Consider the following 27,429-nt stretch of genomic DNA (forward strand, 5'->3'; position numbering starts at 1 on the left):
TGGGAAAGGAAGGTTTGGATACTTCAGATGAGAGGATGGCAAGAATTCAAGGGCAATGGCAAAAGGGGCAGAAAGCAATTTTAGTGTAAAACAGTGCTTTAGTTATGTCAGAAAAAAGGGCTCCTTCCTGCAGTCATGGGAGATGAGGCGAGATATATTGAGGCCATTCTATAAAAAGTTTGAATACAGGCCACGGAGTTTGTACTTTATCCTATAAGCACAAGAGATTCATGAAAAGCTTCTGAGCAAGCGTTTGGTGTTATCAAAGCATCAGTTTAATAAGATGATCCTTGGAGTGATACACAAATCATCTTGAAGGGAGGAGAGCCTGAAGGCAGAATGCTCAGGTAAGAGGCTGTGGCATTAGTCTGGGTGTGAGTTGGTAAGGACCAGAATCAGGTAGGTGTTAGGAGTGAAGGACAGATTAAATCTGTATGTGCCTTTTTTTTTTAAAATGAGACATTTAGCATATTGCTATAAGTGAAAAATATAATAAAAATTCCAAAGCTAAATTTATTCATAATCTTCATTTTCAATGAGCAAATATTAGAAAATGACTATTGAAATGTCCTATAAAGATAGCCACATGAATTCTTTATCAGCATGATGTTATTATGAGTATAACCCAATTTTACTCATGTTCCAAATAAGATTTTTTTTCCAAGTAAGACATTTTACTGAGTTTAGTCCTAGGAAAACTTGCTGTACTTTTGAGGAACTGGTATATTTTCTTCCTTCTCATAAGAGCTATGAAGCTCATGCAATCTTCCCTGAATGCCTGTAGGTTCCAAACCAGGTTTGTAGCTTAACCACTGCAGCTGTGTTGACTTTAGACCATAATCTCTGTTTTCTTCTTTGTTAACTCTCCTCCCCTCCCTTGTCATTACTCTTCCCTAATCTCGCTGTCTTGGTCTCTCCTCTCCTCTCTGTAAGCTTCGCCAAAGGATTTTTCAAAGAGATGAAGGATAAGTACAGTTACTCTCTGACAAGAGCTCTCCCTTCTGTCTCCACTCTCAGTTTCTTCCTGACCTCCAACCTGGCATTCTACGCCCTGCCCAGCCTCTAAACACACGGCCCCATCTGGCATCTCTATTATGTCCAACCTCCATCCTTATTCAAATGTGACCTTTGAATCAACAGCAACCGCATCACCTGGGAATTTTGAACAAATGCAAATTCTCAGGCTTCATCCCAGAGCACCGAACCAGAAACTCCGCATGTGGGCCCCAGCAATCTGCATTTCGACAAGCCCACCAATGATTCTGACACGTGTTGAACTTTGTGAACCACTGCTCTAGAGAATGACTGTACTGTTTTCTTTGTCTTCCAGTCTATGTGTTCTCTAGGTCATGGTGCCTCTTGTCCACTCTGCGTGTCTACTCTGTAATCTGGGCAAGTCCTTTATACTCTTTTTAGAATAATTACAAATTCTTCAAGGAGGTTATCTGATTGGTGTAGCTAATTATTACCTCCATTAAAGTCAGTTAAGCATTTATGGGTACCTTACCTCATGGTCATTGGTTGGTCCATGCTTGAGAATACCTGACAACGCCTGGTCCTGTCAGCGGCCAGCTATACTAAAAAATGGACTAGTACCACTTCCCTGAGAAGACTGCCACAGATCAACCAGAAGGAGGCCTGCTGCTATCCAATACATTTATCTTTTTATCGCTCATCTAATTAAGTAGATGTGTGCAGTATGACTCCAGCAAAGGACTAGTTGGGATTTTCCTACTTCAATAACCTGGATTTCAGAGTTCTTTTAGGAAAGACAAGAGTCAACAATTATTGCTTGACACCATTGGGGCTGGTCAGAGGCAAAGCAGTCTACCTGTTCTGATATTTGGGTTGCGGTTAAAGAACCAATTATAAGTGACATGCATAACGACCCGATTTGTAAGTTATACAGATGCCATCCAATCTATATCCTTAAAGGAAATGTATTGCTAGATGTTTGCATTAGTATAATAATATAGTAGTATATTATTAGATATATATTATTATTATTATATAATATATATTAATATATATAATTATTATAATATAATAGTATAAATATACTATTCCCTCCCCTCCTCTTTAAAACTAAGAAGAACTTTATAAGGTCAAATGTAGTGACAACTTCAAAAACTGGATTAAATATTCAAGTTGTTTTGTTAAGGGCAAGAAGTAGCAGGGAAGGAATGAGTTTCAGTGGAAATCTCATTAAATTGATGGGGGTGGTTCTCAAAGTTATGCACACTGGCAAAATAAATGTAAGTATTCCTGTGAAACAGATGTGTTTGTAACATTTATTCTATCATAATTTGAAAGTGGTAATCCTTGCAGCTAATAACTGGGCCCAAGGTAGTCTTGTTCTGCAGTTGATTTGGAAAACACACACACAAAACCAGAACAAATATATATTAGGCATTAATGCAGCACTCAGTTCTTACCCGGAGCTTTTCACCTACTTGAATCAAGGTTAATGTATCTGAAGCAATAGCAAGAGTACAAGATAATAGAAGGTTAAGTACTAAATTACGTTATCCTTGACGTACTTTTCTTTGTACACCCTTGGAAATCTCTCTCATGACTTTATCTAACAACTATGTAGGTCAGTGTTTCTCAGTCCTGAGTAACGTAGAGAAGGACTGCTGCAAAAATTTCTTACATTCCCTCAGTACGGAATGAAAGTATTTTTATAAGCATTTTACCAAAACATGTATTGATCTAAAAATGGACACAAATCACCTTATGATTCTTAACCAACTATAAAAAAAACAACTCTACAAATGAAATACAGAAAAGCTATACAGCCAATAGAATTTAAATTAATTTAGTGACCCGGATGATGTTTTGTTGAAGCGAATGCTACCACACAAAGCCCAAGCACGGCCCTGCCGGCTAAGGGGCAGCTTCCTTTGCTTTCAAGAGGCCTTTCTTACTATTAGTCACATGACAACTCAGCTTTCACCACGTCTGTATTCAAACTGCTGTGAAACTATCCCTTTACACTTCCTGCGGGAATATTTTTTTTTGGCCTGTGATTTTTACAGATACGTCAGGTGTGTATTCTCTGTTTGTGATATTTTCTCATTATTTGACAACAATTAAAACAGTACTATGGATTGTCAACTTGATTGAAATACAGATGAAAAGGTGAGAAATTAAATCTACTTGATTTAAGGTAGCCATCCAGATGGGCCCAAATTTTCTTGTTACTTTTAAAAGATTGTTATAGATATGAAAACATGAAATCCCCCTTAAGAGATATTTAAAAAATCTCATTAAAAACTGAGGTCAGCTGTGGCAAACACAGCTGTGCCTCCCAGACCCCGCACAGGAAGTATTAGTGTCCCAGCCACCAGCAGATCACCTCTAGCTCTCAGTCCCTTTGGGGTTTGCTCAGCTGCAAAGAGCTGCCCACATTCAAGGACTGATGGAAGTAGCGGTATTAAAACTTGGCTATTTCATTTGAACTGAGACAACTCTGACGGGTCACGTATGCTCCAGACTCCTTATGGACTTGGCTGGGGCTTTGCCAGCCTGCACTGCAGTTCCGTGTGCCCACCTGATCCTGCTTTCCCCCTCTGTCCCACTAGTTATAATCCCTAATAAATACCCCGAAGGCCAAACTCCATCTAACTGTCTGCTTCCGGAGAATCTAGTCAACGAGAGCGCCCAAGAATCTCTCTGAGGACCCCCCAGAGTAGTGAGACTGCCTCTTTTGTGCCCTGATTCTTCTCTCAAGGCTCTAGTCTGAAAGTTCAGCTTCCAGTTGTTCATTCCTGCCAGCACTTCACATTCAACGGGTCCAAAGCTGATGCAGAGCTGATCTCTTTAAGCTTGTGCCTCAGAACAACTTGTGGTTGCCTCCCATTTTATAATTCATTTAATGGTACCACCATCATATTCCCACAGGATCAAAACTGCGAGGTAATTTTGCTCCCTCACACACCTAGCTCTGTATACCTAGTCTATTAGTCACGCTTTGTAACATGGGAAGGACTTTACTCATTTCTCCAGGGATTCACTTTCCTCTAAACAAGGGATGCTGCTGAAATCATAACGGACAGCTTCACTTTGCTCTTGGGATATCTAGTCTCCTTAATAGTCTTGAGGTTTCCTTCCCTTTGAGTCCTTCTTTTAAGACAAAAAATGTATTTTTCTCATAATGGACACATACACAACATTGCAACCCACAATCATCTACTCATTTTACAGCACAATATATTGGCTCACATACTCAATAAGAGAATACTGCTTTGGGAGGTTGGTAGCAGACGCCACAGGCTTCACTGCTCCTCCTGCATTTAAGATTAGCGCAGCCCCGTCATGAGAACAAAACATTATTTTGTCCCAGTTTAAGATAAAATACATTCAACTTTCTTTTCCTTTTTTTTTTTCCCCCCACACTGTGTGGCTTGCGGGATCTTAGTTCCCCAACTAGGGTCCTCGGCAGTGAAAGCGTGGAGTCCTAACCACTGGGCCGCTAGGGAATTCCCTCCTTTTTATCTTTTATACTGGACTAAAGAGTAAAGAAAAACCAAGTCTTGATAAATGCCAAAGTAATACTTTTATAATATAGAGACTAAAACATGTGTGAATGTTATTGCGCAGTTTAGAAGTCTATGAAAAATACCTATTTTTTAAAGCACGCAACTCACTGAAAGATGCTGACGTTTAAAATTGAAAGTTGTGTTGTCAGTTGAAAGTGAGAAATTGAGATGTTTGTGAGGGAGAAATTGTCGGGAAAGCAGTAGAACATTTCCTGCCCGTGGGTGCAGTCTTGAGGATTGGTGACGGCCATGACAAATCCAACAGCCATCACCACAGCACCAATGGGAAGCATGACACAGGACATAATCTTATCTGAGTGTGTCCTCGGTTCTTCAGACAGTTTCAGATAACATGCTGATGGGATGATAAAAATTAGGGGAGCTGCACAGAGCACACCCTGCGTATTCAAAACAAGAAATAAGATGATGTTACTGAATGGAGCGTTCCTTGGACAGTTTTTAAAAAACATTTACAAAATGTATTTGTCATCATGCATGTTAAAAGTTTGATAGGTTCAGTTAAATCAAACAGAGGAAAGAAAAATAATTCCAAGAAAGACTTAGGAATAGGTTTTTCCCTTACTGATGGTATATTTACAAATGAGAAAAGCAAAATAATATAATAGTATATCAGGCTTAAATAATAATCAGAAAATAATATAAAATAAAGCAGATGGTAAGACTGACTCCTGGCAAACTCTTAAAAGTTCCCATATTTTCAGTCACATCATATTTCCTTATACTCTTCATTTCAAATTGCTGGTTATCTATTATGCCATTCAAAGCTGAGAGGTCTGTTTGTCAGCTGTGTACAAAAGGGGACTATTGGGAGGTGTATATAGGGCATAACGTCTTATCTCTCCTCTCCTCTTTCCTTGACTTTGTATGAAAGTAGGTGCCTGTCTGTATGAGAAAGGAAAACTGTACCCCTAAGGGTACTTAGCATGAAGTAGCATTTCTAAATCCTCTTTCAAGTAAAACTAAACACATTATTACCCTAGAAAATTCACAGCAGAACTAAATAACTATGACTCATTCACCCTTCCCCCACATTGGCTTATGGATATAAGTCCAACCTGAGGAGGAATGTTAGATTGAAAATTATGGGAAGTGGTGTTGTCTATTATAGAAAGACCAAGAGTTACTGACTTCAAAGGAAAGAGACTTTCCCCTTGAGGAGGCCAAATCTGCACTAGTAACTCTGTGAATGAAGTAATGTTAAAATTTAATGCACTTTAGGTAATATTTTTTCTAATTATGTTAAAAATTAATTATATATTAAACAAAACGTAACACATATTATTAACAAAATATATTTATATGATGTGACAAATGACGAATGATATTTTCTTAAACCATAATACAGAAAATTTTTAAAACACACAATAACCAATATGATATGGTTTAGAATACAAAAGAAGCTTTCCATAAAAAATATATTTTCCATACCTGAAAAAGTTATTATGGAAATTTGTAACTATACAGAAAAGTAGAAAGGATAGTATAATGAAACCCTATATGCCTATCACTATGGTCTGAAAGCTTTTGACACATTATTTTGGTAGATTGTCCCTAGGGAAAAATCATAGAAAACTGATTTTGAAATTGGATGATGTAAAAGAACAGATTAGACCTTAAAAATAGTTTTAAAAGAAAGTTTTTTTCAGTATCACCATTTACTAAGTTTACTGTATTTTACACTAATTACTACTCTCATACAAGAAATATATGACTATGATTTCAAAAATGTAACTTTTTTATTTTTACAAAAACAGCAAAAGTCTGGAGAAATATCAATTGAGGGGGACAAATTATGAAGTCAGACTAGCCAGGCAGCATCTAAAAATCTGGGGAAGAATAGAAGGGACCACACTTCATGGAAAATATTTCTACAGTCAGAGATATAAGAATGAGAAAATTCTAAGAGGTACCATATTCTAATTTAAAATATATGGACAATATAATTTTGCTATTCATAGCACATGAATACAAATGATTACCTACAAAGGTACACAGCATATAAAGGATTAGTTTTCATATGGCCAGAGTTAAATGAATTATGGATTCCTTAGGCTCCATCATGTCACTTGAAACTGACAATGTTTTTCAAGTTATAAAAAATACTGTAGAACTCAATCTGTGCTTACAATAATTATCCTTTGATTTCTATGAAATAATTTTTGAAAACAATTATATATGTATGCGTGTGTGTGTGTGTGTGTGTGTGTGTGTGTGTGTGTGTGTGTGGAGAGAGAGAGAGAGAGTCTCTTCTCTTCATAGGAACAAACATGTGAAACTACTTCATCTGGAACTGTGGAGTGTGAAAGTGCTATCAGGATGAAAACTGCCACCAGCTGCTGCTAAGAAGCTGTCATCAGTCAGCATTTGGGACTCTTCCAAACCTAACTTGCTGGGCAGTGCAAAGTAATGGGTGTTCTGTTTATGCCATAATTTTTAAGGGTTGAGAAAGTAGTGGGAATTAGTGGGAAAATTGTATAGCTGATGTTTGTACTGGAAGAAGTCCAGTTGAGTATCTTGTCTTGATCGCGGTTACTTTCCTAATATTTGAGAGCTCCGTCTTGCTAGAGATTGTTGTTAGGACCTAAGATCATCAGTAAAATGATAGAACAGTTCCATCTGCTCTATTCCCTACAAATGAGTCCAGCTAATTTGATCTATCTAATATAGCCTTGCCCGAGGTTACACCACTGGCTTTGGGATAATTTTTGAAATTTCTTGACAGGACATAAATACCATAACAATTTATCAAAGAGACAAGAAAATATAGCCTTAATTATAAAGGGTGGGGGGAAAGCACTATCCTTTGATAATAACACCACAGATGCCAGCGCATTTTGTAGTTTGCAAGGGGGAAATAACAGAAAGTGTTGAAGATCTTTACGGGCAATACAGATTGGAAAAGTATCTGAGTTCTCCTACCTGAATATAAACCTCTCATTTATGCAAGGAAGCTGAAAACTAAATAAAAGAATGCTTATACATATTGAAAATTTCTACTCAGTAATCAATTTGGACTCGTGAAATGTGTTCCTATACCTTAGAAAGAAACTCTAGCTCACAGGTCTTTGGCAGCTTGGACTATGGCTCCCTCACTCTGTATGTGGGCTCTTGCTGGGTAACTGGTTTGCTGTCCTCCTTCCACTGTAAGCTGCACACAGTGCTTGCTGGGCTGGTTACTCTGACCACAAGCACCAGCTGCTTCATCTCTTCTCTTTGCTCTGCTGCACGTAGAAACCCATAGGACCCAATTACTGCAGATGCCTCTTCTCTCTAAGAGCAACGTCAGTGCCAAGATGCTGGATTCTTATTACCAAGAATGGAACCTACATTTATTTTATTTGTTTCTAAAATGACTCCTTTAAAATTGAGAGTGCACTGGACTTGGAAAATATGTCGTTGTCTGCCGCCATGAAAACAATAAAATAAAAGGGAAGCTAAGTTCTAAATGGGGTTTTGCTTTTTATTAAATAACTAATATAACCCTGAATAATTTATTCTGTATTATTTTAGTTATACTAAGTAACAGCATTCCCTTAACTTTGCAAGTTGAAGGTCTGATTCTATTACACATCTCATTTGTAAAGGTCCATATTCTACTTATTCTTTTTTTTAAAAATAAATTTATTTATTTGTTTTTATTTTTGGCTGTATTAGGTCTTTGTTGCTGTGCGCGGGCTTTCGCTAGTTGTGGCGAGTGGGGGCTGCTCTTTGTTTTGGTGCGTGGGCTTCTCGTCGTGGCTTCTCTTGTTGCAGAGCACGGGCTCTAGGCCCGCGGGCTTCAGTAGTTGTGGCACATGGGCTCAGTAGTTGTGGCACATGGGCTCAGTAGTTGTGGCTCGCGGGCTCTAGAGCACAGGCTCAGTAGTTGTGGCGCACGGGCTTAGTTGCTCTGCAACATGTGGGATCTTACTGGGCCAGAGATCGAACCCGTGTCTCCTGCATTGGCAGGTGGATTCTTAACCACTGCGCCACCAGGGAAGCCCTCTACTTATTCTTGATTCTACCACTTAAAACTAGTGTGACCTATTTAAGTGTTTATTAACAGATGAATGGAAAAAGGTGTGGTATCCATACACATACACACACACACAGAGAAATATTACTCAGACATAAAAAAGAATGAAATTCTGCCATTTGCAATAACATGGATGGACCTAGAGCGTATTATGCTTAGTGAAATAAATCAGAGAAAGACAAATACTGTATGTTGTCACTTATATGTGCAATGTAAAAAATAAAACAAAGTAGTGACTATAACAAAAAAGAAACAGACTCACAGATATAGAGAACAAACTAGTGGTTACCAGTGGGGAGGGGTGAAGGTGGAAAGGGCAGGATAGGGGAAGGAGATGAAGAGATATAAACTATTATGTATAAGATAGATAAGCTACAAGGATATATTGTACAGCATAGGAAAATATAGCCATTATTTTATATTAACTTTAAATGGAATATAATCTATAAAAATATTGAATCACTATGTTGTACACCTGGAAGTAATCTATTATAAATCAACTATACTTTAATTAAAAACAAAAACTAGTGTGACCTATTTAATCACTCCAATCACTCTGTGCCTCAGTTTCTTCATCTATACAATTAATACAGATTAAGAGGATAATGCATGCAAAACACTTGGCACAGAGTAAATGCTCCCTACATGCTAGCTCACACTGTTGCTCAGAAGGGGAACACCACATGCTTTAGCTACTTCTAAAGTGTTGCGTGACCTGGCTTGCATTACTGACAGAAATGATGCTTGATCTGGCTTTATGAAACATGACAAATGCCCACACAAAACGGAGTTGAACAAAGACCTGACTATGATATTGTGCTAACCAAAAGACATTTGTTGACTGGAAAAATATGCACTCAAGTGGTCTGGAAGAGAATGCAGATCTTAGATTTTATGAATTCCTACAAAGTGCTTTAAAACTAGTGTAATTGAGTTATTAGATCATGACAATTTAACACTCTGTTTTTTATGAATGTTTACATAACCAGGTTTTTAAAAAATCTAAGGATCTAGAATCATGTATTAAATTTTTAAAAATAGTCCTCTAAGCCAGCTCAGATCTTGACTTTATAACAGATATTCACCAAATATTATTCTTTGACTACAACACCAGAATTCTGTCTTAACCACCAAAAATTTCAACATAAGCATAACAGGGAATATTTAATGTGATTATGTGCTTATAATTTTATTGTGTGAGTGTGATTCACAGTGAACAGAAAGTAATGGTCAAATTTACAAAAATATATCATTCCTGAAACATAAGCAATATGTGTATGCTCGCTTAACTTAAAGGGAACAAAACATTCTTAGGCTATCAAAATAGTGAGTGGCAAGGCACTTGATAAAGACATTTTCTCTCATATGACAATCCTACAATATTCTAACAAACAAACAAACATGCGAACTCAAATGAGACATTTCACAAAATAAGAAATAACAGAGCTGGGAGTCATGCCGATCATGTCCTCAGCATAATTAGAGGGTTACCATTACTGTCAACCCCAACAATTTTTTGTAACACTTAATTTCCTGGTGCTACACTAAGAATGTCTCTTATGTCCAGGGGCATTTGTAGAAATAGCTCCTCAACTGTGCTCCCAAGGGCAATCGCCCATGCAGTAATTTGGAGCACTGTGTTCTTGGCACTGTGCTATATACTGTGGAAGATGGAGGAGGCAGCTAAGTACCATTCTTGTCTCCAAAGAACTTGCACATAGGCAGGCAAGGCAAGCTTACGGACAGTCCAAACAGTACATAATACAAGATAATACATAAATCAAGTTAGCACATTTAGGTAGCAGTCATCCCTTCATGTAGACCAAGGTTGGAACATGAAATGATTTTGAGTGAACCTACTAGCCTTTGGCCTATGCAAAATTAGGATGTAGGTAAAAGTTACTTTTAATAATGATCCATCTCTCCTATGAGCCTTCTTTCCATTGCTAATGGAATAGATGTTTCCCTAGTCCCATGCGGTTTCAGGGGAGCTGCCTACTCCCTACTTTGCACATACTCTGATGCAGGAAAATTCCCAATAGTGTTCCTGACTGAATCTTCCACTACCTTTGCCTGGACCTTCAAATCCAAATGGCACTTGGAGGGAACAATGTCTCGGGCACTGACAGTAATACCTTCCCCTTCCCCTTAACTCTCAGTGGAGTGAGTAAATGATAACTTGGGATTCCATCTGAAAAGCTTGCCCTCCCTGTGGGGGCATGATTGATGAATGCTAAGTGGTGTGATTCTGAGTAGAAATTTCATTAGGACTGTAGAAGGGGAAGACGAAAGACTCTAAAGTGGTAGATTCACTTTTATTCATGTTTCACCAAATGCCATCATTATCCTACTTCCACAAAGTAGAACCAAGGAGTCATTCTTTTTTTCTTTTGGTCACTTTTAAAAACTGACATATAGTTGACATACGATATTATGTTAGTTTTAGGTGTACTACATAGTGATTTGACATTTACATACATTATAAAATGATCACCACAATGAGTCTAGTAAATCATCTGTCCCCATACGAAGTTATTACAGTACTATAGACCATATTCCTTATGCTGTATATTACATACACATGGCTTATTTATTCTATAACTGGAAGTCTGTATCTCTTAATCTCCTTGACCTATTTCACCCCCCTCACCACTCCCTTCTGGCAACCACTCATTTGTTCTCCGTATCTATGAGCCTGTTTTCATTTTTTTTTTAATCTTTCTTAGATTCCACATATAAGTAAGATAATACAGTATTTGTCTTTTTCTGTGTGACTTATTTCGCTTAGCATAATACACTCTGGATCCAACTATGATTTCATTTTGTTTTGCCCAAGTAGTATTCCATTGTATATACATACCACATCTTCTTTATTCATTCATCTATTGATGGACACTTAGGTTGTTTCCATATCTTGGCTACTGTAAATAATGCTGCCATGTACTTCAGGGTGCATATATATTTTCAAATTAGTGTTTTTGTTTTTCTTTGGATAAATACCCAGAAGAGGAATTGCTGGATCCCAAGAAGTCATTCTTGATGTGTCCCTCTATCCCCCTGTCCTCCCAGTTGAATTGGTTACCAAATTCTGTCAATCTTTTCTCAAAAATGTCTTTTCGGAGTCTACTTATACCTCTTTCTTTTCTTCATTGCCTATATAGCAGCTGAACTTTTATTTGTGAGATTGTAAGCTCCACGATAGCATGGATCCTTTCTGATTTCCTCCCATCCTTGTATCTCTGTTGTGTGGAATACAGTATACTTGACCCTCGAATAATGTAAGGGTTAAGGGGTTTCTGAGCAGTCGAAAATCCGTGTATAACTTATAGTCAGCCCTCCACATACTTGGTTCCTCCATATCTGCAGATTCAACCAACTGAGGTTCATGTAGCACATATTTATTGAAAAAAATCTGTACACAAGTGGACCTGTGCAGTTCAAACCCATGTTGTTCAAGGCTCAACTGTAATTATGCAATATATATCTGATCAACAAATAAACAAGTTAGAAAATGTACTAAATTTTAAATCTTTGTAATATTTGCATAGAAAGGAAAGGAAAATAATAATTACAGGAAAGAATAAACATAAGCCAAAGGATAAAAGAAAGAATTAATATGGCTTACTCGTAGGTCAAAAATAAGATCGACTAGAGCTGAGGGCAGATTATGGGAAGTTAATGGTAAAAAACTTTCCATAGAAGGTTTGGGGTCAGATCATAAAGGCAACAGATTTTATGCTTGTTGGTAGGAAAGTGGAGATTTTTAAGCAGGATGGTGATAAATTGGAAGCAGAGCTTAAATATATGCTAGTTGAAGCAAAACGCCAGTACTAATTCAGATGTGATATGATGAGGACCTAGATTTGGGAAGCAGCAGTAGAGACTACAAAGTAAAGTCTAGAGGGAGAAAAAAACACTTCAAAGAAAAAAAGAAGAACTTGCGCCAGGGTAAGTGAATATGGGGTGTGGATATAAGTCTCTTCATTACATATTTTAATTAATCTCTCTAGACCTATCTTCACTCTGCATAGGACTTTCCAGATCCGTTTAATTTATTGTTATTTTCAGTAATATGTATGTTCTACAGAAAACAGAATATGAAAAAAGTCCTTTAAACCAATATCGTAATTTCAGCACTATTGATATTTTGGATTGGATAATTCTTTGTAGTAGGGGTTACCCTGCACATTGTGGGATGGTTAGCCACATTCCTGTCCTCTACCCACTAGATACCACTAGCACCAGCCTACCCAGTTGTGGCAACTAAAAATGTCTCTAGACATTGCTAAATGTCCCCTGCAGGTGGAGAGGGAAGGGCAATGTTTCCCCCACTGGAGAACCACTGCTCTAAAAATATAGTCCTATAAAGTACACAATATCATCTTTATAAATATTTACTATAATATAACAAACACATTTTCATTCCACTTTAGAAAGTGACACCTTTGTTAAGGGAAAATACATCTCATGTTAAATGTAAACATTATTTTAAAAGGGATTCTTAGAATCTTTAAATGTACTTACATTGAGCTCTAAAACTATTCCAAGGCAATCAATCAGCAATGACACAAGTGTGGCCACAGTAATGATAACCACTGTTATGATAATGTGGAGAACTGACGAAAGAGTCCCACCAAAAAACACATTGGCAATTACCTGCCAAATATAAACAGATTATTTAGAGAGGGAGTCTCAGAGTTGTGCAGGACTTATTAAGAGAGTATTTTATATTATAGTAGTTAGGACTGTATAAAACACTACCAATTAGGCAATCAATCAAATCTTAAGCCAAAGCCATATGAATGAATGTTCTATCGTTTCCAAAGTATTTACACATAGACACACACACATATCAATAACAAGTATTCTTTGTTGAACTATCAGACAGGCAGTGGATTACATTCCAGACTCAGAACACGGCATACTAATGTGTGTATAAATATATTTCTCAAGTGTAGGAGAGACCTTGGGAAGTTACCTTATCCTTCCTCCTTGAGTCCAACAAGGTTACCACTTACACAAACTACAGATGCTATTTAGATTATTTGAATGACCTCTAAGGAAGGGGTTAGCACAATATCCTTTAATAATAATGGGTGTGTAATATCCTTTACTAACAGGAAATTAATTTCATATAATCTAAATCCTATTTGATACAAGCCAAGTCTATTTTATCTCGCCTTTCCTCAACAAAAATGGAGAAGAGTTGATTACCATTTTCCATTGATACTCAGATCAGGAAATCGATCAACAGTTACTTATTTACTGACTTGCTAAGAGAAAATGTCTAGGAGATGATTCCTAGTCTCAGAAATTAACATCCTAATTGGAGAGATCCAACCAATCTAATGGAACAAATAGTGATCAATTTTTGACAGATTAAAAAGATCAAATACAATTCAGAACTAGACAGTGCTTTAGTTATCTAGATCTGATTCCCTGAGAGTAATTGGCTTTACAGTATTCCTGAAATGTGCTTGTCCTACCTTGGCTTGAGGTAGGACTTGAAACATGGATGGGATTTAGAACAGAATTATAGACCAAGGCAACAGTGTGAAAAAGAGCAAAGAGGTAAGAACAGTAAAGATACCTATGGGGGACAAGGAGGAGACAGCCTGAATAGGGTGGTAGCTTTATGCAAAAGAACCATGAGACAAGTATTGGAAATGGTGGGAGAGGGTCAGATGCTGGGGGACCTTAATGACTGTGATACGTAGCATTCCTAGTTGAGTAACAGTCCCCCATTGACGGGATACTGCCATAACTGTTAATAATTAAATGGGGATACTAATCACTCTTACTCATTTATGGTTTTACAATTGGTAATGTCCTTCCAAATATTATCTAATTTGAAGTTCATTCTTTTTTTTTTTTTTTTTTTTTTTGCGGTACACAGGCCTCTCACTGTTGTGGTCTCTCCCATTGCAGAGCACAGGCTCCGACACAGTCTCCGGACGCGCAGGCTCAGCGGCCACGGCTCACGGGCCCAGCCACTCCGTGGCATGTGGGATCTTCCCAGACCGGGGCACGAACCTGCGTTCCCTGCATCAGCAGGCAGACTCTCAACCACTGCGCCACCAGGGAAGCCCCTGAAGTTCATTCTTATAGATGAAGATCACTGAGTGGGGCAGGCTAGTGCGAGTATTTATTAGGCACAGACTGGCTTTGTGGCACCCCTGTACTTGGCTGGCTACTTTACCTGTGAATAGAAACAGCTTTGATTATATTTAGGCCAACTGTATATTTGTGTGTGTGTGTGTGTGTGTGTGTGTGTGTGTGTGTGTGTGCAGAAAGGAGAGAAAGAAAAAGGAAGTGAACGGGTGATGTATATGCAAAGTTCCTCTGCCTAGTATTTGCTACCATGGCAGAGATCTTGGTTCAGTTCTGTCTTCCTGTCATGGCAGCTAGAAAGGAAACACAAGTTCCAAGTACTGAAGACATAAGCTATACAGGTGGAGTGACTCTGACAGACCACAAGCAGTTCACCAGAAACCACATGAGAATGCACCATTTATTATTGCTGATCTAGAGATCAGATTTGAACCTAAAGTACTGGGCAGAAACTAAAATAAAACCATTTCTGGCATCCAACAATAGTTGGCAAAAATTTTAAAGGCTCTTCAATTTAAAAGATATTCATCAAGTTCTGTCTACTGCTCCCTATATTTGAGGAGAGCTGGCCTATGAGTTATACATTTGTAAGTGAGGACAAGTGATTAACTGCAAAGGATATACATAGTGCTGAACATTTCCTCATTTCTTTTTCTTGTGCAGTTCCCTATCTGCAGAAGTGGCATAAGGTAAGCACTGGTGTGCCTCTAGAAGCCTGTCCATTAGTGTATCTGAAGCTCTGTAGGCATTTCGCTTCACACATTAGACCCATTGACATGGTGCACTGTGTAAACAGCCTCTAGGAATAGATCCTAAGACTAAGCCTTTTCAGTGTGATTCCTGAAAGAACCACTATGAAGCAGGATCATGTTTTTCTGCTAAATGGTACAGTGGATTTTTAGCATCCTGTATAAAGGATTCCTGACAAGCCACATTATCCAATTTTACACAAAAAGAATTAGTTCTCTTTTACCTAATCTTCCTCTACAAATTCAGGTGGGCTATATAACATAACTTGGAGTTGACTTTATAAGTGAAATATCTGAATATACAGATATAAGTAAATAATATATAAACATATTTATAAATTTATGAATGAATAAAGAAATGTTTATTTTATATTTACATAAACATTTATAAATTTATAAATATAGAATAAAATATATCTGTAAAACTAATGGTTTAAATTGAATTTTGGGTTTTCATGAAAAATAAAATATTTTAGTTTTTTAAAACTAATAAAACTCATCAAATCTGTCCTGTGGTGCCTTTAAAACATGTTGACTTATAAAATATTTTAGCCAAAAAACAATTTTGTAAAACATGTTTTAAACCTTAGTACTTAATTTCTTTGTAAGAATGAGTAAAATAGGGCTTCCCGGGTGGCGCAGTGGTTGAGAGTCCGCCTGTCGATGCAGAGGACACGGGTTCGTGTCCCGGTCCGGGAAGATCCCACATGCTGCGGGGCAGCTGGGCCCGTGAGCCATGGCCACTGAGCCCGCGCGTCCGGAGCCTGTGCTCCGCAACGGGAGAGGCTACAACAGTGAGAGGCCCGCACACCGCAAAACAAAACAAAAAAAAAGAATGAGTAAAATAAAATCTTGGTCTGACGTTATTAAATGCTGGCATTCACTTTGGAATGCAGTTGTATTAATATTTATACTTACGTTAATATAAACTAAACTACCAAACATGATTTTCAAATCCAACTTTTGAAAAAATATCTTGTAAATATTTGAATATGAATTTATCTTTAAACTGGTTAAAAGAGAAAATTTTATACATTATATTACTTGTCATGCACTTGGGAATTTGCAAAATCAAATGATTTATAAATCGCCCCAAATTAATGCAGTAGAGAGATGACCTAGGTAAAGTGTTGGAAAGAAGTTGTGCTTACCTCTCTAGTCACAAAGCATTCAACCGGGTACGTCAAAATGACAGTGACTCCATAACAAAACCTTCCAAATGTTACCAAGTCATCATTTCTGCAATAATTTTCAAATAAGTCTCCTAGAGAATAATATAAAATAGATGTATTTAATAGATACTGGGTATTGAGATAAATATCTAATAAATGAGATATTGGATATTATATAAGTGAAGCTGCATAAACGTCATTTAATTTAATAGAATAGACTGCCAAATCTAAACATAAATTTTGCATTCAAAAACTATATAATTACTGATGGGCATTAAAAGTAGCACATGTTCCACTTGAAAGCAAATTCATCACTAATAGTTTTTTTCTTACTCTCAGTGTTTGTTTTTAGAAGATTAGCCTTATATTTGTACCAAGTTCTGAAAAATACTTTTATCCATTGTCTTCTTACACCAGAATCAACTCCCTAAATTCTTGTGCACTGGTTTTATAAACTTGCTTCTGGTCTTTGTTTCTGGTAAGTAAGTGACTTCATTATTAAAAAAAAAAAAAAAAGTCTGTTAAAATAAACAAATTTCCTTTTGAAATGTTATTCTTAGATCAAGGACAATCCTGAAAGGAACAGTAGACTAGTACATGTAGGGAGCTGAATTTCCTGTATATCACGCTATAGAGTTTAATCACAAACTCAGGGCCACAGCAAGGAATTCCAAACATACATTATCTTCCATGTTATCTGATGAGTCTGAGGTAAATGCACTGATTCAAAACTGTGAAAATATGGTTATTTCCCAGGCAGAGTATTATATTTAATTAGTTCCAAACTAAACGATGGACCATATATACATTGAACCAATTCTTATTTAGAGACTGTATTTTCTTAGACACCTGTGAGGAAATGCAGGGATCTAATGAGGGCACAGATCATGTCAGCAAAAAGTTTCCCAATATAGAAACAAAGAATATTTGAGACTGTTTATTTCCTAAATATAACATGCTTACATTTTAAAATGTTTGTCACATTTTTCGATGAGATTGACTAGAAAATTAGATAAAAGTCACACACTACCACACTGTTTACAAAGAAAACAAAATAATAATACTTCTGTACTTTTTTTTTTTCATTAAAAGACTAAATGACCTGCCTCTTCCCAAGACTTACTTTAAGTGACTCTTTTCCCCTCCCCCTGTCAATTGGAGTAAATGTACATTACTTTTTAGTGTTCCTTTTGGGCAGAAGGAGATTAAATCACAAAGCAGTAGTGGCAGAGGTTCATCCAAGGTTGATTGAAAGGGTTCCAACACTCTGAGAAAAAAGGCCCAAAGCTCCCTGTTCACTAACCTCCACTAAAAAACAGGCCCTGTACCTTTTCAAAAGTCACTGGGAAATTCAAGAACAATGTAGAGTTCTCACTGCCTCACAAGCTGGAGTTTATGTAATGAAAGGGAAAAGAAGCATGCAGTGTGCGCAAACAAGACTAGATTTGCCTAAGGCAAAATGGCCTGAAGAAACAACCTCAGCTTATTCTAGGTTGAGTCTAAGTGTATTTTAGGGAATTATAGCTAGAAAAGAAAGAAAGAAAAAAAAACAAAAACAGACAACCAAAACCAAAACCAACCTGTCAGCTTTGTTATATAAAGACTTAATTATATCTGCAGAATTACTAATGATAAAAACACCAGGAAGGTGTGACTAAGAAAAAGGGTTTATGTCTTATAGAAAAGGCATTTAAAACCAAGGTCCTGTGCAGACTGGAGCCTACAGGCTATTTGTCTTTGCAAACTATGTAGCAATAGTGATACATGGCAATGTTTTGAAACAATTTTAATCAAGATTTTCAAGGTCACTTCATTACTGCACTCTAATGGCACACACCGGTATTATAGTTTCGATGGCACTGGGATTTTGTTATTCAGCACTCTTTTATGAAGCCATCTTCTTTATTTCTTGAGAAATCTCTCCCTATAATCATAGTCACCTGTAACCTGCATTTGGAACAATGTACCACCCACCCAAGAGTACTTCAGTGTCATCTGAAAAGTAAGCTAAGCAGAACTAGAGGCTAAGAGACAGTTTTTTATGGGCCATATGTATCCAAAATGGGGTAGATGACAAGATGGAATGGAAAGAAAATGGGACTGAAAGTTAGGAGATGTGTTTTCTACTTTGTCAGCAGCCAGCTTGGGCAAGTTACTCCGCCTCTTTGTGTTCTAGGCAGGGGGTAAAACTAGTTATTCCACTTACCTTCTTAGGGTTGTCTGAAGGTCAAATGAGATAACAAACCTGCAAAAGCTGTGAAATGCATGAATCATAGTATTTAGCAGGCTGTCAGAATACCCTAACTCTCACACTACAGAGATGAGTGAATGTAAGGGTCAAGGATGTAGAAGAGATGACCATTCCGTTGTTGGGCCTGGATGAACAGAAGAAAAGAGAAGTGAATTCAGTGTGGGGTCCTGGGATGAGAGTTGGGGTGAGGAGGGAAAGGCCTGGTTTTGTGGGAAAGATGTATTTTGTGTTTACGGCAAGAGTGAAACAACTAAGTAGAAATGTCCTGCAGGCAAGAGGCTGGAGATGAAAAGAAAGTTCTGGACTAGAGTTAAAACAATGAAAATCTCCAAGAATTTGTTGAGAGAAAAAAAGCCAACTTGCTTGAGCCAGTTAATGGGGTTTTGTGGGGAGAGAGGGAGAGGAGGTAGGAGAAAGTAAAGATGAATCACTCAGAAAGAAAAAAATATTAAGGGAGTGAATGATGGTATGGTAGTGCTCTTTTCTCTGCGGGAGGAAAGAAAGAATGTACAGAACTGTTAAGTGACTCAGAGAGGTCCATGAAAATCAGAACCAAGAAGACTGTTAGTTTTGAAGAGTGGGAGGATATTGGTGTCCTCGAAAGTGAAACTGCAGTGGACTAGTAGAGAGGGAAGCTGGAATTCATGTGCTTTGAAGTGATACCGTGGAAGGAGGGAGAATGGACTACAGAAGAAGCTTAGCAGTTTAAAAAGGAGAAAATCAGGAAAATTAGGAGAGGCAGGAAGGTAGGGGAGAGAATGGGTTCTACTCTGAAGTAGAACATTGGGTATAATTGTACTTAAAATGAGAAGTGATAGCACCACTCCATATGAACACCAAAATATGCTAATACTGAATTTTTCATTTTACCTTGGGTGTAGCCAGTAAATGTCAAGTATCCGCATGTAGCAAAGAGAATACTGATAAATACAGAAATCAAGGTGGACACATGGATGATGCGAGACCACTTAGCTACTGTGGGTTCTTCCAAAGAACCATAAACTAAGAAGCAGTTATGGTGGCAAATAAATGCTGCAATACAAGGGAAAAAAAAGCATTATTAAAGCAAGCACCATAGTTCTCCCTTTCCTTCAGAAAATTCAGAGATGTACGCTACTTTGAAATACTAATGAACTGAAGTTCAGATATACTAATTTACTAAATATGTCAGAAATAATCTTTCTAACAGCTGTAGGAATGAGAAATTTCATTCACATTAGGCTTATATTCTCCTCATGTCACTCTTGATATATACCAGGCCTAGCCAACTTTCTCTCCCATTTCCCAGTGGCCTTTCCAATCTTAAAGGAAATCTAAACAACACCATATTTTCAGTCCAGGGCTTCCTTTCCCATCTGGGATATAACAGAGTAACTTTAGATGGCCAATTCACAATACTTTGTGTGCAAGGTTTTGAAGAAGTCCATAACACTTGCTAGATTTTCAAGTTAAGAAATAAGAAGACTTAAATGAGTTTTCTGCATGAGGAAGAGACTTGTCCAAATTGAAGCACATTCTGGTGATGAGTGAGAAAAGTTTCAGCCTAATTTTATGTTGGCACAAACTGGATCATACGCTGCTAATGGGAAGTCTAAAACTTAGGACGTCTGCTCTCCAGACACACAGCACCTTTTTTTAAAAAAACAAATTTACTTATTTATTTTTGGCTGTGTTGGGTCGTTGTTGCTGTGCACAAGCTTTCTTTACTTGTGGTGAGTGGGGGCTACTCTTCGTTGCGGTGTGCGGGCTTCTCATTGTCGTGGCTTCTCATTGTGGAGCATGGGCTCTAGGCACGCAGGCTTCAGTAGTTGTGGCACGTGGGCTCAGTAGTTGTGGCTTGTGGGCTCTAGAGCTCAGGCTCAGTAGTTGTAGCACACGGGCTTAGTTGCTCCGCAGCATGTGGGATCTTCCCAGGCCAGGGCTTGAACCCGTGTCCCTTGCATTGGCAGGCGGATTCTTAACCACTGTGCCACCAGGGAAGCCCCACAGCACTTTTTCCTAGTACAGAAGACTCCATATTCAGAAAGGGCCTTGGAAACCATCTACTCACCAAACGACATTACACCAACAGCCTGAATAGCATTGGGCTTTGCAAATATCCAGGCATCTTCTGTTTTTGGTCTAGAAGAGAAATCAGTTAATTTGATGAATGATTAAACAAATGCAAGCATAAGCATAAAAGAAAACAAGAAATGATGTCACACTATAAATTGAACATCTTTAAGTCAGAAATTAATAAGGGGCTCCCATTCACCTTTTTTTTTTTTTTTTTTTTTTTTTGCGGTACGCGGGCCTCTCACTGTTGTGGCCTCTCCCGTTGTGGAGCACAGGCTCCGGACGCGCAGGCTCAGCGGCCATGGCTCAGGAGCCCAGTCGCTCCGCGGCATGTGGGATCTTCCCGGACAAGGGCATGAACCCGCGTCCCCTGCATCGGCAGGCGGACTCTCAACCACTGCGCCACCAGGGAAGCCCTAATTTTTTTTTTTTTTTTTTTGGCTGTGCTGCCCGGCATGTGGGATCTTAATTCCCCGACCAGGGATTGAACCCGTGCCCCCTGCATTGGAAGCGCAGAGTCTAAACCCCTGGACAGCCGGGGAAATCCCCATCTTTTTAAATTGTAAATAAATTTCCTGGGAATACCAATGTTACTGTTAACCTCAGTCCTTGAAAATGCATGCCCATGACTTGGAGAGACTCTAGTTTTGCATATTTAGAATTGACCACTTAACTCTGTGACTTTATCTACTTATCAATTTAACAACAAACATTTGTTATGCACTCATCATTTGAGATACTTGTTGAGGGAGATTCAAACATTAATAATGCAAAGTTCTTCCTCAGTTAATCAATGCTGCCTTTTTTTTTTTTTTTTTTTTTTTTTTTTTGCGGCATGCGGACTCTCACTGTTGTGGCCTCTCCCATTGCGGAGCACAGGCTCTGGACGCGCAGGCTCAGCGGCCATGGCTCACGGGCCCAGCCGCTCCGCGGCACATGGGGTCTTCACAGACCGGGGCAAGAACCCGTGTCCCCTGCATCGGCAGGCGGACTCTCAACCACTGCGCCACCAGGGAAGCCCTCAATGCTGCCCTCTATTTCCCTTTAACTCTTCCAGGTTCATCCTACCCAAGGGAAATTCACAGTTGGCGCTACAGTTTATTGAGAAAGGTAGACTTGAACTAATATTAATTGAAAAGGTACTTAACTATGTTTTAGGAACTATCCTATGCTATCTCAATCTTCACAATAACACCTAAGTATTATTATCACCATTTAATGTACTAGGAAAGTCAAGCTCTGGGTGGTGACATATCTGGTCAAGCTTCCACAAACAGTAAGTAAAGAAGTTGAGATCTGTCTCTTTGGTCTGTCTCTTCCTTACTGAACTGCCAGTCGCCTCAAATTCCCACCTGTATATACACTTCTCAAAGAGGTTTTAGAAATATATGTACTTTAAATAGCTTGAATAAGTCTCTTTCTTAGTGGAATTAAAATATTTGCCAACCTGTCTATAGGCAGGGATTGGTCTCCCTGTTTAACAAATCCCTGAGTAGCAGTGAAGAGCACAGGCTCCAAGATCAGACAGCCTGTGTGATCTGGCCCCATCCACTTATTAGCTATGTATCTTAGGCAAAGTACTTAACCTTTCTGTGCTTCAGTTTTGATATCTATAAAATGAGGATAATAATAATAGTACCAAATTCACTGAGTTATTGTGTAAATTAAATAAGAAAAATATGTAAAACTTTGGAAGAGGGCTTCCCTGGTGGCGCAGTGGTTGAGAGTCCGCCTGCCGATGCAGGGAACACGGGTTCGTGCTCCGGTCCGGGAAGAACCCACATGCCGCGGAGCGGCTGGGCCCGTGAGCCATGGCCGCTGAGCCTGCGCGTCCGGAGCCTGTGCTCCGCAATGGGAGAGGCCACAGCAGTGAGCGGCCCGCGTACCGCAAAACAAAAAAAAAAACTTTGGAGGAGAGCCTAGCATACAGTAAGTATTCAATAAATGGTCACTAGTATTATCAGCTTATGTATTAACATTGTTATTATTATACAGTTTCATTTAATAGAAGGTAGCAAATGTCCAAAAGTATGGCCAGCTTCCCTGAAAAGGAAAGGCTTCAGTGAGATCCAAAAAAGGCATAAGATAGAAGAGGGGGACAGGGAAGAAGGGTCCTAGAAAGCATAAAGGTACTAGGTATAAATCCATCTATTTCCTAAGTTTGTTATTCATTCTCAATGTAGACACAAAAACGTCTCATCTGTTTTGTCAAAGTTAGTGGGATTTATGCATTATATTACTTCTTTCCATATTTGAAATGAGCATTACAGACACAAAAGAACTAAGGAGCAAGCAAGGGAGGCCTCCTGCTGTTACAGTGCTTGCTCAGAAACCCATAGTTTGTTGAGTGGGAGCTGCTGCCACCTGCTGCTTCCACTACTCATTGCAGTGACCATTACCGACAGCAGCATACCTGTCAAATTCCAATGTTAATGTGGAAAAATACAAATTTTGTCCACAGTCCTTAAACATTTTTTTGAGAAAAGGCAGCACTAACAATTGTAGAAGCTTGAAGATTTTTAACTTTCTAATATGTTTTAAATGATCTACTTTCCCTGGTAGGGTATTCCCAGGTGAATAATATTCATTTTTCCTTTCAGTACAGATTGTGGTGGTGTCCTACTTTTTAACTCTTATATTAGTAATGAAAAGGTAGGAGTTTTATTTTTATTTTTCTTGTTTCATTTAAGTTTAAAAGGTTTTTCCTGGTCCATATGGTTCCTTGATATTCCTAGATAAGATGGAGTGTGAAATAGTACCTATGATGATTTTGGATTTTCTGTGTTCAGCTTAATGATACTGATTTTATAAGATGGAAAATACCAAAAACATGTTACAGATAGGAAAAAAATGTGTGTCCAAATCTAGATAAAGGAAAGAGACACTGAATATGGTTTTCCAACCTTTTATAAATTAGCCTGGGATTGAGTTCCAGAAAAATGGTTCCACAGAAAAAAGAAAAGAGAAAGTTTCTTGGTATACTTTATGAAACATTGATACTCAGTGTGGATGAGAAAATGAAGTTACAGACCGCTCTGACTTTAGAATATAGATGCTGAAATAGAAAATGAAATATTATCAAATGCAATCAAGCAATGTTTAAGAAAAAAATCATGTCTAAGAAGAGTTTTTTCCAATAAGTGCAAGAGTAGTTCAGTAATAGAAAAATCTTTTAGTATAAGTCATCACATTAACAGATTAATGGAGAAAAAAGCTTATGACTGACCATTTCAAAATAGGTAGGAAAGCATACAATCCAGTATTTATTTTGACAAGCATGCTAAGCACGCTATTATTAAAATAGAACTTCCTTAACCTAATAAGGAATATATACCAAAACCTATAGCAAGTGACATACTTAAAAGTGAAAAATTAGAAATATTACAATTAAAGGCAGAAACTAGATGAGGATGTTCACTATCACAGCTTTCAGAATATACTATTGGAACTCTTAGCTAATGCAATAAAATAAGATAGTGATAAGATATGTAATCATTGGAAAGTGATAAATTATTTGGACACAATATAATTATGTACACAGAAAATTCAGGGGAATCTACTGACAAGCTATTGGGATTAATAAGAGCATTCAGCAACTTCACTGGATACAAGCTTAATACACAAAAATTAATAGGGTTGATGTATACAAAAAAGAACCAGTTAAAATGTTTTTTAAATGGCAGTGACAACAAAAACACTATTTTTAAAGATATGCATAATATTAATGTCATGACATAATTTTATTGAAAGACAAACAAATGGAGAGATACAGCATATCCATATTTATGAATGGGAAGACTCAATATCATGTAGATGTCAATTCTCTCCAAATTAATATTAAATTTCAAAGAATAAAACATAATATCGATGGAGGAGAGATTGTTTTAAACCTATAAAGGCAGGCTTCCCTGGTGGCTCAGTGGTTGAGAGTCCGCCTGCCGATGCAGGGGACACGGGTTCGTGCCCCGGTCCGGGAAGATCCCACATGCCATGGAGCGGCTGGGCCTGTGAGCCATGGCCACTGAGCCTGCACGTCCAGAGCCTGTGCTCCGCAACGGGAGAGGCCACAACCGTGAGAGGCCCACGAACCGCAAAAACAAAACAAAACAAAACCTATAAAGGCAAAAACCATAAAGGTAAAAATTGATAAACCTGATAAAATCAATGGAAGGTAAATATTAATATAAAATGTATAATAAATTAATCCATATTCAAAGTTAAAAAATAAAGAAAAGCTAAAAATTGGGAGATGAAATGTGTCTTGTATATAACCAAGAAAGGGTTATTATCCAGTGTATATTAAATGCTACTGCATATCATAATAAAAAGATATTCCAATGAACAATAGACAACAGGTAATTGACAGAAAAGGAAATGAGAATGGCCAACAAATATGCTGTATGTTGCTCACCCTCCTTCATAATTAGAAAAACTCAAATGAAATACATTAAAAAAAAATTTTAAACCTAATTCAATAATAGCAATGTTGAGAAGTTGCTAGGACAAGATACAATTATTATGGAGGGAACTGTAAACTATAAAACAGTTTGGAGAAGATCTTGGCAATATCTAGTAAAGTTTAAGGTACTCAAAGCTTATAAGCAAACAATTACATTTCTAAATTTCTAAACCATCAGATTGTATGCTGTACAGCAATTAAAAAGAGTCACCCAGTGCTAATTTTATCAAAATGGAAATATACTGAATACAATATTGAGGGAAAAATAGTGAGTTATATTAGAGAATGTACATTTTTTTTACCATAGTGATTATTTATGAATATTTTACAAACATACTAATCAATACTAATACGTAAATGCATAGTATAAGTATAGAAGCATGAACAGGAATGATTCAAACCAACTTAGGAATAATAGTTATGTCTGGGAAAAGAAAAATGAATCCAACTTAAGAATTATAGTTATTGCTATGGAAAGAGAAGTACATTGACTTTTAAATATGATAGTCTATTGTTGATAAAGACTGGAACCAAATATAGAAAATTATTTCAAAAAGATTTAGCCCAATTTAAAACTTTCTGAACTTTATATAATTATACAATATTTTCTACATGAAACCTTTTTGGATTTGAACTTAATTTTTAAGCTTAAATTTCCATAAATAGTCTATAACTGAAATTACATTCTTCCTACTGGAAAGTCATTCAAATCATTCAATTTTCAACAAATATTTGCTGAACACTACCAATGTGGCAATCAGTGTTATGGCCACTGGAAATGCTGCAGAGAAAAAGACAAAACAAAGAGGTCAAATATTTTTTATTCTGTATGATAATATAGAATAGCAGCATACAATAGTGTGTTGGGGAGGAAGACATTTTCCGCTATTCTAGGTTCTTCTAGCTGCTCTAAGAGTTAAATTGACATGAGACAGGTTAACAGGAGAAAATCAAACAGAAGTTTAATGACAGGTATACATGGGAGAGACTCAAGGGAACTGAGTAACTCGCCAAAATGGCCAAAGCCCTCACATTAAATACCATCTTTAGCTAAAGGCAAACAAGGATGTTGGGGGTAGTGGTTTGGGACTTCGAAGGGGAGGAAGGCAATTCACATGAAGGTGGAAAAGTAAATGTTTGGTAAAGAAATGTCTGCTGGGCCATGTGGAGACATGGGACATTTAGCAGACCCTGATCTCTAGCCCTTGCCAAGTTTCTCCACCACACCTAGCACATATTCTTTGCAGGTATCTCTGGTGATTGCTCTATTCCAGGAACGTCCCTCTATCTGAATTCTTTTAGGTAGTGAGGAAGAAGGTCAAAGGTACTTCCTGAGTCTTTTGGGTCTTGTTTTCAGCTCGAAATAATCCACCTGCCAAAGAGACACCTTTTGGCATGGCGAATTTTGCTCCTCTACAATTGCTTTCTGTGCTGATGGAAATGTTCTACATCTGTGCTGTGCAATATGGTGACCACTATGCACATGTGGCTACTGAGCATTTAATACTATGGCTAGAGTTAATTAATTTTTAATTCCATTTAATTTTATCTAATTTAAATAGTCACATGTAGGGGGAGATAAATTAGGAGTTTGGGATTAACATATATACACACTACTATATATACAATAGGCAAACAACAACGACCTACTGTATAGCACAGGGAAATATACTCAATATCTTATAATAACCTATAATGGAAAAGAATCCGAAAGAGCCTACATATATATTTATATATATACATTTACATGTATAACTGAATCACTTTGCTGTAAACAACACTGTAAATTAACATTTGCAACTAACACAACATTGTCAATTAACTATACTTCAATAAAAAATCATAAAATAAAAAAAATAGTCACATGTGGCTGGTTGCTACTGTGTTGGACAACATAGATCTAAAAGGAGTGGTATAGGTAACTTTTGTTGCAGAAAACCTAATTAGCTTCTAATGGTCTAGAAGAGTTAAAGAAATTACTTAAAGAGGATTTATTTTTCCTGCAGTGTAGCTTATGCGGTAAGTTTCAGCTACTATTTACCAACTGAACTTCCT

The 27,429-nt window shown here is 37.6% G+C and overlaps 1 protein-coding gene across 6 annotated transcripts in view; it reads right to left on the reverse strand.

Moving 5' to 3' along the window:
- Nucleotides 1-27,429, reverse strand: part of SLC38A11 (solute carrier family 38 member 11) — a 74,122-nt gene that overhangs the window by 16,537 nt on the left and 30,156 nt on the right. For 3 of the 6 annotated variants that reach the window (XM_079924286.1, XM_079924285.1, XM_079924290.1), the window contains 5 exons: nucleotides 20,911-20,981; nucleotides 19,731-19,892; nucleotides 16,589-16,701; nucleotides 13,102-13,233; nucleotides 3,248-4,939 (listed from right to left, as the gene is read on the reverse strand). In XM_079924286.1, coding sequence (XP_079780412.1) covers nucleotides 4,646-4,939; nucleotides 13,102-13,233; nucleotides 16,589-16,701; nucleotides 19,731-19,892; nucleotides 20,911-20,981 — 772 coding nt within the window. In that variant the 3' untranslated portion in view covers nucleotides 3,248-4,645. Of the gene's footprint in view, nucleotides 1-3,247; nucleotides 4,940-13,101; nucleotides 13,234-16,588; nucleotides 16,702-19,730; nucleotides 19,893-20,910; nucleotides 20,982-27,429 lie in introns of those variants that run through there. The other 3 variants (XM_079924288.1, XM_079924289.1, XM_079924287.1) reach the window with 2 other exon arrangements.

Source organism: Stenella coeruleoalba (assembly GCF_951394435.1).
Source record: "Stenella coeruleoalba genome assembly, chromosome: 6".
Taxonomy (NCBI): domain Eukaryota; kingdom Metazoa; phylum Chordata; class Mammalia; order Artiodactyla; family Delphinidae; genus Stenella; species Stenella coeruleoalba.